This window comes from Danio rerio, chromosome 21, assembly GCF_049306965.1.
Source record: "Danio rerio strain Tuebingen ecotype United States chromosome 21, GRCz12tu, whole genome shotgun sequence".
Lineage (NCBI taxonomy): Eukaryota > Metazoa > Chordata > Actinopteri > Cypriniformes > Danionidae > Danio > Danio rerio.
In genome coordinates, this window is record NC_133196.1 from 20,892,796 (window position 1) to 20,907,500 (window position 14,705).

The 14,705-nt window shown below is 36.3% G+C and overlaps 1 protein-coding gene and 1 long non-coding RNA gene across 3 annotated transcripts in view; one reads left to right on the forward strand and one right to left on the reverse strand.

Annotated features, from left to right (window-relative positions):
* rai14 (retinoic acid induced 14) overlaps positions 1-14,705 on the forward strand; it is a 60,781-nt gene that overhangs the window by 524 nt on the left and 45,552 nt on the right. For both annotated transcript variants that reach the window (NM_001111217.2, XM_021468924.2), the window contains exon 2: positions 332-403. In NM_001111217.2, the coding sequence (NP_001104687.2) occupies positions 368-403 (36 nt within the window). In that variant the 5' untranslated portion in view covers positions 332-367. The remainder of the gene's footprint in view (positions 1-331; positions 404-14,705) is intronic.
* On the reverse strand, positions 4,665-5,364 carry LOC141379848 (uncharacterized). The gene is made up of 2 exons (XR_012396726.1): positions 5,246-5,364; positions 4,665-5,137 (listed from the first exon to the last, which is right to left on the reverse strand). It is a non-coding gene; the product is annotated as an uncharacterized lncRNA (long non-coding RNA).

Below are 14,705 nucleotides of genomic sequence, written 5' to 3' on the forward strand. Positions count from 1 at the left end.
CGTAGAGACTCCCCAGGAAGATCCAAGAATATCAATGACCCCGGTTTAAGTGTATTTATGGAGCTCACAGAGTGTCTGGACTCTTGATACGAGCTTTTAGTTTTTGTAGGAAGCAGAAAACACTCTGACATTGTAAAATTCACACAGTAGCCGCACATTATATTCAGAAACTGAGGTCACTGTAACTTGATCTACCCCTGTGTTTGCCTCCAAAAGCTTGCTCCTTAGTATTGCCATTATTAACAGTGCTGACCTGATCCTTAGTTTAATTCATCAGTTTGCTTTGGAAGTGTGTGTACAGTATGACTAACTAAAAGTTGATTTCATTCAGGCGTCTTGGGATCAGTTGGAATCTGAATGGACTAATATGAAGAGTCTGAAGGCAAAGTTTAGGAAGAGTGATGTAAGTATGACACAGTACTTTCATTTGCTTTGTTTATGTGTTTGTATTGTATACTATTGTGGATCATGCATGTAGTGGTTGTTTAACACCACACATTCTCACCTTTGGTGTTTATAGTTTTATATATTTGCTGGGGTATGTTTTATAGTCAACTTCAGTGAATGTTCCAGGCTGCATGATGAGCGAATGACTCAGAATCAGACATGTCTGCAGCTTTCCTATGAAGACTGAGTCACAACTGGGAGTATAATTTTAAGGCTGAGAATTTCTATGCTCCCAAAAAGCAAGCCTCAGAGGAGCTTCCTGCCACCAGATGTGATTCAGCAATCATTGCTAAGCCTATAATAGGACAACATCAGTCTCAGGCTGAGGTATAGGAATGCGCTCAAACGAAACGGTATTGCTTATAATTGCATGTTTTGGCTTGCCAAATCATTGCCACTTGGGCTGAGTCAGCGGATAGAGATTACTGTGAAATTCTATGTGATCATCTAACCGCAGAGCTAAGCTGAGTTTTAATATCCTTTCTGCCAGCTCATGGTCACAGTGGTATTCTGAACATTCGTGTGGAATGGTGTTAAGAGCGATCTCACCATAGCCACATTCGCAGCTCATAATATTGATTTTCCTCTTGTATGGAGGCTAAGTCACGCTTTAGTGTCTTTATCTGCACTAAATGGTGGGTGTTTGCTTGCACAACAGTGGTTGCCTAGAAACAATACTTTGACATACTTTTATATAAAATCAGCTTATTAGGTTCATTTATTCACAAGGCAGCGCTGGAAACTGCTGTATATAATGGGATTGTATTGTGCAGTCAGATGGACGTTATTTGACTTTTTGTTTTTGTCCGTTTGGTATTACATTTATATTAGGGATGCTTTGATTAATCTGCAACAAGCCAATCACAAGCTAAAGTTTGTTTCCATCCAAAAACGCAAATTAAATGCATGTGCAAAACTGGGATATTACATAAAAGATGTGCAAATAACGCAGCGTTTCCATCCAATGAGTCAAAGAGAACAAAATCGTCACTTCCTGATTTACTGGCACCAAATATCAACAGTAAAAGCAGAATTTGCTGTAGAAGGAGAAGTTGCGTGTTTCTTTTCCTTATTCAATAAATTACTTCAGAAGACAAATGCTGACCCACAATAAACACGTAGTGGTGTTTGAAGGTGTGATACATGGAGCACAGAAACTCTAGATAGTTCTGGAGGTAATTAATAATATAATAACACTAAAACTGCTGTTTTAGAATGACCAAAACAACATTTCAGATGTTTTACAGCATGCTCAGCCTGCTAGTTTGCCCATTCACAAACATTTTTATCATCACATGATCTCTAATAAAAAAAATCATGTGACTTTTTTTAAATGCGCATACTAGAGTTTGTTTAGTAAAAGTGTTTCCCTCATAGTTTATGTGCATTTTTTATGATCAAATATAAAGTTTATCCTACTCAGCTTTGCGCATAAATTTTTTTTAATGGACATTTTCTAAATTTATGTGCATCTTGGTGTTTCCATCAACCCTTTTTTACCCGTGTTAGTTGCATCACTCCCATTCATGAACTCTCTTGCATTGCATAATGGGATAGTGTTGTGTCCTTCGGATGCACACTTCAGAATCTTGCCGGAAGTTGTAGGTTATCCGGGTACTTCTTGCATACTGTTTTTTAGAATTCTATGAATTCAGACTTACTACTCGGCTAGGATAATGTTTTTAGCTCACTTTATAGTATGGAAGTACAGTAGTCCCTCGCTATAAAACGTTCTGCACTTTCAAAGGCACCTGCGGTAGCACCCAAAAGGCAGAGGAACATGCTAATCATCACACAAAAAGTTGAACTTCTGGGCATGCTAAAGAATGGTAGAAGTTGCACGGCTGTAGGGTGTCATTATGCAATACTGGACTTATTTTTCTGCGAAGGTTTAAACATTGAGAGTATTTAAACGGGAGAAAAGTGTGAAAATGTTAATGCCTGTCTGAGAAAAGTGTATAAACACATGCGATTTGGGATGCAGCCATTATTTTATCACCTAAAGGAAGCTGCATTTGAATTAGCATTTAGATCTGTTTACAGATTATATTTTGCAACCCAAACAGTTGGTTGACAACATTCTTCAAAATATCTTTGTTACACTATTTTTTTTTTTTGGATGAACTATCCCTGAAATGTGATTTTAAAGAATATGGAATTATGAAACTGTTTGTCTTAATGAAATAATACTTTAAAAGAAACCAAATCTGCCAGTAGGTGGTGGTCATGCAGTCATTCATTCGATTTGTTTAAACAAGTTGTTTTTATTAACAGTACTTTGAATAACTTTTTGCCTTCCACAGTAATCTAGCATCGTATGTTTGATCTTTGTGTAGCCAGAATTTGTCTCCAAATGCAAAACGTTTTGGGAAATACAGGAAGTGTTTAATGATACTTAAATATCGTAACAGTAAGAAAGTAACTGTGAAAACATCAGTTTTGTTTCATTTTCGGTTTTGATGCCTCTCAGTTATATTTTATCATCACTTTTGCTTGTATTGTATCAGTTGCAACACTCACCAACCAAAAGTCTTGTTTCAGTACTTTGCCATACAGGGTGTTTTCTGGAAAAAGAGGTAATCAAGAACAAGAGAAACAAAATATCCTCCTGGTTCTATTTCGGGCTTAGTGTGTCAGTCCAGAACTGTACAGGAATTCTCTTGTAAGGCCAGGCTTTTATTCTTGAGCAAAACAGGAGATCAGAACTGCCAGGATAAATACTTTTATAAGAGCAACTGATTGCCAAGTTCTTGTAATATGTGTGATGTTACTCTACCAGCACTTCATGTGTTTGTAGTTCCAAGAGTCTTGGTTTACTCGTAACACATTGCATAACAAAGAGCAAGATATACTGCTAATATTACATTAGTTGGTATTTCTGGCATGTTCGAGAGAAACATAAAAAGCTTTTTCTAGCCTCTTGCTCAGGGTGGCATGAAATTCCAGTCCTTATGTGTAAGTTACAAGATATTAAAAGCAGCTTGTTATAGCCCAGGTTTATTGCATCTCTGCTGGATAGTGGAACAATTTGACTTCTGTCATTCAGTTTTAAGAACAGACCCTTCGTGCGCACAAATCTAGTTTTGCTATGTTGACACAATGGGGGCTGTCTTTTATCTGCTCATGGACTCGCATCATGTCTGCTTAAGTCATTGAGAAAACATTTGGAAAACCTCCACTGCTTAGGGCTCTTATCCCATGTAAGCGACTAGACCGTTCAATCTCTTTATTTACTAGCTTGTCTCTAATGAGCTTTTTAATTAGGTAATATGCTCCCTGATGTTCTTATTTAAATTACATTAGTTGTTACCTTAATTAGGTGATGCAATGGAAATATTGTATCCCAAGTTGTTGGATAATGCTACAATTTGGCCTGAATGCACAGTTTTACAGATTGTTTGGATGTGATTTCAGTTTTGCAGTCTTATCTTGATGAGTGTTTTTCTGTTTATCAAAAGCAGAGATCCAGATTTGTGCTTTGTTTGCCAGAGAAAGGCGATCAAATGAAAGGGGAAATGAAAATGGCCTGGATGAGCCTAGATTAGCACAATGGTGTCATTTACTGTTTAGACCAGATGAACTTTCAAGCATAAATTTCAACCCCATCTAATAATGAGAAGTCCTAATAATTTGAAGGCATGGTGTAACTGTGTTCACACTGAAGGCAATGCGAGAGTCAGTTTCTCTGGCTGCTCTAACAACAACACTGTCTGCTTTTTCTGCTCTGCCGACGAGAGCATTAAAATTTGCTACATTAATCTTGTATTTTAAGGAGATATAAATCAGTTAAATTCCTGCATAAAAAACATGCTTTCCAGCCTATATATATCTATAACATATAGAATTAATGCACATCAACTCACCTGTAACTTTTTTTTTTATGTCACTGTAAGAAAACACACAGACAACAGACCATCCCCTTTTCTTTTGAAACACTGTTCTGTCACAGTAAAGGCAAAAATCACCAACAACAAATCTTTAAAAATATACATCTATAAACATAATAATCTGCTAAATAGTTTTTTTTTTTTTTTTTGGTAAAAAATGCTGTTGAGCACTGCTTAAGTGGACATGGCTCTGTGAAATAGCCTTAAAACGTAACAACAATGCCTTTCATGGTTTTGTTTACATCGCAGACCATATAGAGACTTTGATCACTATAATAATATAAAATACAACATATGCAACACATCAGAATGATGATAAAGTTAGTATCATTGTTTTTTTCAACTGTGAGTTGTTGTCCATATACCCTGAATTGTAATTCAGGGAATTCAAGCCATATTACAGTGTGTATGTTGTCATTATAATATTATAAAACTGGTGAAAATTGCACCTAATTATGTTTTTAGGCTTTTTCCATTTTGTATGAGACTTTTTTTTTTTTTTAAGTCAGAATAAACCTTGTGTGAATGCCTCATTTAGCCTACTTCAGCTGTGGCCTTACATCTAATGAGCAGGTCAAGATGATAACGTAATGCTAACGTGTTATGAAAACTAAATAGTCGTCCCAATTTATTTTCCCCATCCAAGTCTTTTCAAATCACATCAAGACTCCCACCAGGCTGGATTTATCTCATCTGGAACATAGTCATGTCCACAGCTCTTAATTAGTGTCCTTACCCTGGCTCTTTTCCGCATTAACTGCAACCTTCAACAAGATGAAGCCTTCAGTGAAATCTATCCCGAACTGCCAGAGGAGATAAGGACTCGTTTTAGTCTTCCCATAAAACTTTAGTCAACAGAAGAATGTAGATTAATGGCATTATAATGTTGTTAATGGTTTTTTTGCGTTCACCTCAGGTCAGTGTGTCCATTCTGGGAGGAATCAGTGTCCAGTGCAGAGGTTAAAGTGGTTGAGGAGTAGTAGGAGTACTACTGTAGTAGGGTTGGCTGGCTAGTGATAAAGCTAGCCCTGCTTTCTGAAATTACCTCATCAGTTAGATATGGCTGCCAGGGGATTTAGAAACAGGGTCTCTGCCATGTGAGGGTAAAACACACAACCCTACATTGTATAACCTCAAATGGCAGAGGCGGCTGTCTCCTGTGTGATATTTATTTTGTGGGTTGAACGCTTTTTCACAGACTCGGTTCAAATATTCTCACTGAATACACGCATAACATCCCTTCCCCCTTCTTTCAGCCGTAATGCTAGGGCATAGCAGACTGGTCAGACGCTAATTCCTTTATATACTCTGTCAGAGACTGACACCTTTCATACTCGCTCGGAACCGTAAGTCGCTGCTTAATTCAAACCTTAAAGGGAGAGGGTGACGGTCTTGGCTGGCCGACTAACAGTCCTGTAGCCTTTCCAAAAGTAGGTTGCCTTAAAAATAGCACCTTCAATCGACAGTGCCAGGTGTGTATTCATTTTATATCTTTGGTCATGCCAGCCAAACATGAAAACGATTACCAAAAATAGCATTTATTTTGATCCACTGTACATGTCTGCTCATTGTTCACAGAAACAACTGACCCTCTTATCATTTCTGTTTTCAGTTCACCAATCACATTTACAGCTCTCATCTATTCAGTCCACGACCAACCAGATAACCTCAAAAAACCTTAGACATCCAATCAGAGTGAATCTGGCAGCAGTCGTAAAGCGGATAAGAATGGGCACAGCAGGTATCTGCATTAAGTACAGGGTTTCTGTATTAGACCAGACTCGGCTGCCCCACTCTCTGAGATTAGTAAATCTAGCCCCCAAACACCACCCCCCTCCTCCATTTGACCTCCAGTTCATATCCCTTCTGGTCCACATATTACATCCTAATACAGCTATCCCAGACTCCCATTTGCCTTGTTTTCCCTGCATGTACTTGTGGTCTGATAAAGCACAGACTTGATGGTACAAGATGGCCCATCTGTATCTCTTTAGTGACTTAAGACAGTCTGAGCTTTCAGATTGCATTCAGCATGAGTCATCTCGGTAACAGTTGTCGGTGGTGAAGTAATGACAGGCTTTCCAGGTTGAGAAATTAGCCGTCAGGATGAATCAAACATGTCTGCCTCCCTAAACTGCTGCAGACCGCTAGCTGTTAGTACAAGTGCTTCAGGAAGCTCATCCCAGATAAGTGTTTGTGTGTGTGTGTTGATTGTGTACAAACATCAATTTATTTCTGCTACGCTTTTTCATTTACTGAACGTTATCTTAAGGAGACGGAGTGTCATGGTGGAAAAAAAAAGTAGTGTTGTTAATTTAATGTGATTAATTATTTGAAAAAGCCTGATATGTCAATCATGTCCACTGAACCATATGTAAATTTCTTAATCGTGTTTTTGGCAGGATTCTAGTGGCATTGATGGGATGCTAGTCTTATTAGGGAAGTGAAGTCAAGAAGATGCAAGGACAAAATCCAAATGGAATTCTGCCTTTTAATTTTAATATTTAGGCAACGCGATGGCACAGAAGGTAGTGCTGTTGCCTCACAGCAAGAAGGCCGCTGGTTCGAGCCTCGGCTGGGTCAGTTGGCGTTTCTGCGTGGATCCTACGTTTGCGTGGGTTTCCGCTGGGTGCTCTGTTTTCCACCACAGTCCAAAGACATGCGGTACAGGTGAATTGGGTAAGCTAAATTGTCTGTAGTGTATGAGTGTGTATGGATGTTTTCCAGAGATGGGTTGCAGTTGGAAGGGCATCTGCTGCGTAAAACGTGGTGGATAAGTTGGTGGTTCATTCCGCTGTAGCGACCCCGGATTAATAAAGGGACTAAGCCGAAAAGAAAAGAAATTAATAAATAAATTTTAATATTTAAAAAATGATAAATATTGTCTTCACAGTACAAAATAATTAACTCTGATTCAAACGATTTACTTATTCATGTCCAACACGGAAAGAATTTTAACGTTGATCTAGAGCAAAATCCCTTTAAGACATTTCACTCGGCAGCCTTCTTGGAAATGCCTCTTATTCAGTATCCTTGGGCATTCTGTCTGAATGGGGAAACATCAAATTCTCCAAAATTGCTTGCCAAGCTCATGATTAAGTTCATACCATGAATCAACAATAATATTAAACAACAACTGTCTCTTTAGTTTAAACTTGAATCACACAAAATCTGCAGAAATTTATGTCTGGTCTCCCCAGAGACTCATCAATTTATAGTAATTATTGATTGGCTCCTGTACTAGAAGGTGTGACTTTATTCGCCATAATAACCGTTACACTTGCTAATTCAAAACCTTCGAGTGACATGTCTTAAAATATATTTAATTGCATGTTATAATGAATTCTATAGATTATATAGACCAAAGCCCATGAAAATTGTGTGTTTGAGGTGATATTTGCGCTGAACTGAAAATACTTTGCATCATGTGGATTAAATGAAGTGTCCATTAAGTGTTTAGTATTTTTTGCCACAGCTAAACATGACTGTATTGATGTTTTATTAGATTTCACAAGTTTTGAAATTTGTTGGAAAATATTTGAAGCAGTCAAACCATTTTACTTTTGTTATTTCATTGTACTCCAGAATAAATAGCCTGGAAAAGCCATACATACATACAGAGATAAATATTTAAAGTAAATTGTGCAAAGTGTCCATTTACAATGGAAAAGGGCTTTCAGTGTGATAACATATTATACATGTTATTCATTAAGCCACATAATCATAATTTACATGTTAAGGAAAACATGTTAATGAATTTTACTGCAACTAAAATTGATTTCTAAATTTAAAACTAAAAATAAATGTTTTTTTTTGGGAATTGGTTCAGTCACCTTTTTTGATTGGCAGCTCTTAAAAAAGAAAAATCTCTTCTTAGCTTTTATACTTTTGCAGACAGACCTCACTGATCTATAATTACTGCCAATCTAGACTTTCTGAACTTTTCCCTGAATCCTCATGCGCATTAGCCTTTACAAAATTATTTCACCCTCTTGTTTTATCTCTGTTCAGAAGCAAATTATCGGCAGAGTTCCTCCAGGAGATTTGGCATAGGACCGAATTCAAGTTCAAGGGATTAAAAGGCACATTCCTTTTGAGTGGATGAGTTTGGTGGAATGTGAGGATGAATGTTATGTGATTCAAAGTTATGCATTGAAGGTCTATTTTAAGTCTTCTTTACAGAACCATGTACAAATTATGTTTTTTTGCATTGTTGTCTTTTATAATCTGTTTAATATCGGTTCTGACCAATGTAAACCACCCCACATTCTGCAATTGTTTAAGCAGATACAGCTGTAGTGTAGTAGAAAGATGTGGTTGGCATTAGAAAGTACTGGAAGCCATAAAAGCCATAAAACCAAAATTATTTCCCAGAGCTACAGATATTTGCCCCTCATATTGTTCAGGGTTGCTTTAGATTGGACCTAGACAACATCTTTTGGATTTATTTTGAGGTTAATCCACAGATGGACTCCATCTATAACAGTTTCTGGCAAAATAGATGCCGTTATTTATTACTGAAACCTCTGGTTTTTCATTGGGACGTTCGCTTCTGAACTTTGTTAAACAAAGGGAGGCACCATGTAATAGTTTCCCACAAAACGACTCTTTGCTTTTTATGGAAGAAGCGGTTGGTTATACGAGTAGAAAGTATGCTTTGTTGGGGGTTGGGGGACTGGTTCAAAAACCAGATTTTAAAAAGATCTCAATATGTGTGAAATCAAGCTTTAGGGAATAACAGAGTGGCTTTACCAGCTGTTGTTTATCTGCACAGAGCATTTACGTGTAACCGAACCAAGGATTTTCTCTTCGAAATCTCAGCAGTTCTATCAGGATGTCTTTTGTACAGTGCAGCACTGCAAAGCACACGCTCAGACCGTGCTAATGGTAAAGCCCTGAATGGATATCCAGAGCCTTCCGTTTCAGCCCCTCAAGCTCTTCTCTATTCACTGGGGTTTTATCAATATGCCACATGGCTGAAAATCTAATAATGAGATTAAGAGGGAGATTATGTCTTTAGTGTACTTTCACCCTCCTGAACTGGAATCGCCGGTGTAGGCTGGTGGATGGACCAATATTAAAAGCTTAATATTTCATTCACATCATCTTTCACATTTTGGAGCAAGCAGCTTTGATGGTCCTTTATGGACTGTACAGCCTGTTTAGAGAGATTTCTTTACTATGGAACCCTCAATTTTTGCAGTTAAAGAGCCTGTAAGTTTGTACTCCAAGGTACAAGTATGACCATGATTTTGTGCCATAATATACTCATAGCAGAGTAGAAAGAAGTTGGCAAGACCTTTGCCTAGACACCTATATCAAGCACTATCAATCCTGCTGAGAGATGTTTAAAAGAATATATAAATTTACAATGCACACTTTGCTCTCAAAAACAGAGTAAACACACAAGAAAAATGTCAATTGTTTGAAACCTGAAACTCAAAAAACATTGATCATATATAGTGATATTTAGATGTTTGCACAACTCTTACCATGACGTCAGATGAGGTCATTAAGATTACACTGGTATGACTGGTTGATTATAAAGTGTATTTGGGACAATACACTATAGATCTGGCAATAGTACTTTAAATAAATTCTTTATTTTGTCATGACACATTGACAAAAGATCCCCAGCATTGTTTTTAATCCTTTGTTTCATTTGTCTTGGAACAAAAGAGTGGCTCTCAGGAGAATTTGTAAATGTCACATCCTTTTGACTTTCCTGGGAAACACAACCCAAGTCTTTCACAAAATAAATCAGATTACAGGCTTTTAGGAAGTTGTCAAATGAAGGATATCTTTTTTATTATTTATTTTTTTACAACATGTTATAGCCAATTAAACAAATATTTTTGCTACGATTAGTTTAACCTGTGTTAACTTATTAGTTTAAATTATTAGTTAGATTTTGCCCTGTTCTTTGAATAGGGAATTATACTAGGGTAGCACGATATTGGAAAAAACAGACATTGCAATATTTTATTTTTCTGCAATACATATTGAAATATTGTGTGCAGTGTTACCAGATGAAATGAATAGTTCTATTTGAAAAGAATAAACAATTTTAGAACAATTTTGGATGATGATAGTAGGTGGGATTTGTAGTGGAGTGCTTCTGCATAAAAAGTAATTAACTAAATCTCAAGCAATGATAAATACAGTAAAGAAATGAAATGAATTCATTATGGTTTTTATGCGAGTTGAACAGTGTTTAAGCACACACATGGAATATTGAATGTAAATTGAATAACTGTCTAATTTTCATTGCTATGCACATTAATACAGTTAATGTTTCTAAAATTGTCATTTCATGCGAGTAAATGATTTAAACTGGCTTGAAATGCACAGTACGCAGTCACAGGCTTTTAAGCACATTCCAATTATAAAATGTTGTGGTACATTTATGGTTAAACTTCGTAATTACAGTGGTCCCTCGTTATTCATGAGAGTTACATTAAAAATAGCCCACAAAAGGCGAAAACAACAAACCAACGAAATAAAAGGCTTTAGCAATTATTATAGATGTTTTAAGGTTGTAAAACCTCTCACTTCACACTTTATACACTTTTTCTCAGACGGGTAATAACATTTTAACACTTTTACTCTGTGTAAATACTCTTAAAGCTTTGTAAAAAATAAGTTCAGTAGAATCAAACCAAAGATCAAAACCTGTTAAGGCGCAAACATTCATCGCTGTCAGCAAAATGTTCATAAAGCGTTTTACCTTTTTTCGGATAATGTTGGCATCCAGCGTAATGTTCTTTTTCCAGCAGTCACTGATCCACAAAACTAAAGCAGACTCCATCTTTAAGGGGGTCGCACATCATATGCGCTGCGCACATGACAGTTGGAAGTTGCATAGACCGGAGGCGCATATTTGCTTGTTATTTAAAGTAAAAATTATGTTGAGATGGCACTCTGTTGCGCGGCAGAAATATGAACAGTGTCCTAAAACGTAGTTGGGCACCGAAGACAGCCGCCTACTTTCGGTGCCGATTCCTACCTTGATATAAACCTATGATTACAATACTAAAATGCATGGCACTGCATGGTGTGCAACCCCCTCTGTGCTGGTCTTGCTGTGCACAGTTATACAACCCTTTTTGCATCCTTTTTGAATCTCACACTACTAGCAATCAAAGATTTATGTTAACTTGGCAAGCTGAACACATTCTCCACTGTACAGCAGACACAGAGGAGATTGATTGATAATGGTCTATAGCCAATCAGGACGCAGAACACAATGCGCTGTACAAAGCATGTCGAATTGCATTACAAAAAAATCTGCGAAACTGCAAGGTCGTGAAAGGTGAACCATGTTATAGCGAGGGACCACTCTACTCCAGAATGATGTGTATTTTTTTATGCCTACTCAACTACAGTCTCGATTCGACATTGCAGATCCTGTGATTGGACTATTACAGATGTGTACATTACGATATCGTTGCTTAAACTATATATTATGCAGCCCTAAACTACTATTTCAATATTTAAATAGCTCAACAGCATTAAACGGTTGCAATGAAAAGATAAATTTAATTAATATAGACTGACAGATTTCTAGTTCTAAGAAACTCTGTTGGAAAAAAACAACAAATAATATATTAAGTAGCAAAACTGTTTTCAGCTTTGTGCAATTAAAGTATTGCTATTCCAGGAATAAGTAGCATTTTTAAAAAATGTATTGAAATAAATATTCCACAGGCGTACAGTTTTTACAGTATTATTGATCACATAAATGCTGCCTTGGTGAGCATATGAGACTTTGACTCAATGTCTCAGTGCTAGTGAGAAAGCCAGGGATAAGTGCTGCAAACATGCAGCTGTAAAGAGGAAATTGATGGAAAATTGCCATATTTCATGACACTTATTTATCTTCTCAAGTCAAGCATGTTCACGGTGAAGCTTTGTTGTGTCATTTGATTATCCATCATGTAAAGCTAATAATGTGAGAGTGATTGTGAGCTTTAAACAGTCTCACAAAGGAATGTGCTTTTCCGAGCATTCACCACACTGCTCTCAGCTTATCATCTCAGGAATCCAAGGAGAAGCGGTCCAAATGTTAGCAGTGTGAGTGTAATCGTACAGACGGAGAACACGGCTGGTGCCAGACGTGAACAGAGACGCGTGTGATAAGAGGTCATAGTCCAGCCTGTTCTCAAGGTGCTCGACTGCCGCTTTCGAATTCGAGAAGCCATTAGTTTGAAAGTCAACGGCAGGTTCACATGGCCATGAGCATTTGATCCAGTTGGCTTATGTACAGGTACAGACAGTATCAACCCATTCATCAACAGGCCATTTTTCATTTAGCTCATTGTGGAGTTCATTTTCATGCAAACCAAAGTAAAGTCTCATGTTTGATTTAGCATTAGGACCAAGCTAACTGAAAATATGCTAAGTTCAGGATCACAACTTGGCAACATGCCTACATTGTTTTGCCAATGGGCATGGAAGTAAAGTTATCTACAGTTTATTTTACTGGCAGTAGATAAATCAATGTGCAAGCACTCAAAAGCTAAGAGATTATACCATGTGCTATAAATATGCCTCATGTCCGCTGATTCCCATCATATAACTAATGAAACTTCCACGTTCGGTCTTACTTGGTTAACTGCATATGTTTATGGACTGATAACGCAAATTCAACATGAAAACTGTTTGATGTAAACCACTTGTCTTGCCTTTGGTTCTAAATATTGCACGGCCGACGAGGACTTTTATCAGATAAAGTTAAATGCTTGCGCTGAACGATGGGTGGAGGTAATGTTTGTGCCATCTGTCCCTGTTCACCACTGGTTATTTACTTCAACAGGCCCTTTTGAGATAATGTTAAGTGTTTCCTGTTTTTGCAAAGACCCACCATGACAAAAAGGAGATCTCCAGGCTATTGCTGGTTGTATAAAATCTGTTCTAGAGGTTTATGTAGATTTTCACATCTTTTAATAGCTGAAATGTCTTAATTTAAGCTTGAAGCTTGTTTATCATGTCACTTCTGGCAATGGAATAGCGTGATGTTTGTTTTGTGCAGTCCAATTGGCAATGCCAGTAATAAAAATAATAATACCTGTCAGTTTGTCTTGCATCTCTGATTCATGTTTTTTTATTTTATTTTATTTTTTATTTTTTTGCTTTTGTCCTGTTCTGCATCTTGTTCGGGTTTAGGATGATTTATTTATTTTTATTTTATGTGCTTGATTTTAATTAATCATGCACAGATTTCCATCTCACTGAAGTAGCTGTTTATTTTATTTTATTTTATTTTTTATTAAGAACATTAGTCCAAAACATGCATGTATTTGTTAAATATCTCTGTAGGAAAGAGTCGGCAAAAATGTCATTCACATATGCAGTACAAAGCAGACTGATCAAAGATTATCAGTTTTATTTATGTTCTTAATTTGGGCATCCTTTCAAGTGTATCTGTCTGCAGAATGCAAGAGAAGGGTGTAACTTGTTGTAGAGGTGTAACTTGCAGTTATCGAGATCCCATTAAACCATGCGAGATGTCAGTCGTTGTTGGCAAGATGGCGGAAATACTTTCCAGAAAACAGTTTTAGTAAATGTTAATATTCATAAAATTGTCTCCAAATCTATCCACAACCTATTCATTTGATATGCTATTATATTCATTCATATAGGTGTACATGTTTATAACTATGATGGTTATGGAAGGTCAGGGCTCGCAAAATTTCGAAATTTCTGTTAGCCCTCGGGCAGGCATTCTACAGTTTTTGGTAGCCCTAATATAATTTTAAGTAGCCGAAATAGAAAATACATTATTTATTATTATTATACATTATTTTATTATTAATAAAAACAAAAACATACATTTACTAAATAAAAAGATAGATTGGCTTTTGTTATAGGTTATATATATATATATATATATATATATATATATATATATATATATATATATATATATATATATATATATATATATATATATTAGTGCTGTCAATCGATTAAAAAAAATAACTAATTAATCGCACCTTTTGAAAAAAATTAATCGTGATTAATCGTGATTAATCGCATTTAAAATACTGAAACTTGTAATTTTGTCTATTTAAATTTAAAGTTAATGTAAACGCAAGACAAAAAATATTTTAATTCAAAATATATTTGCTTAATAGAATTTTTGTTTAACTTGTAACACAGATTTCTTCATGTAAACAACATACCCACAATAAACCATCAAGATCCTGGCTTGACAGCCATATTTATTAAGAAAATTAAAACACAAGCATGTTAATGACATTTAAATTTCAAAACAATCAATGCCAATAAAGAAAACATTGATTTCTAAGTTGGATTCTAAGTGGACTGCAAAAAAATGCCAAAATACAGGAGTTGCATAAATGGAAAATG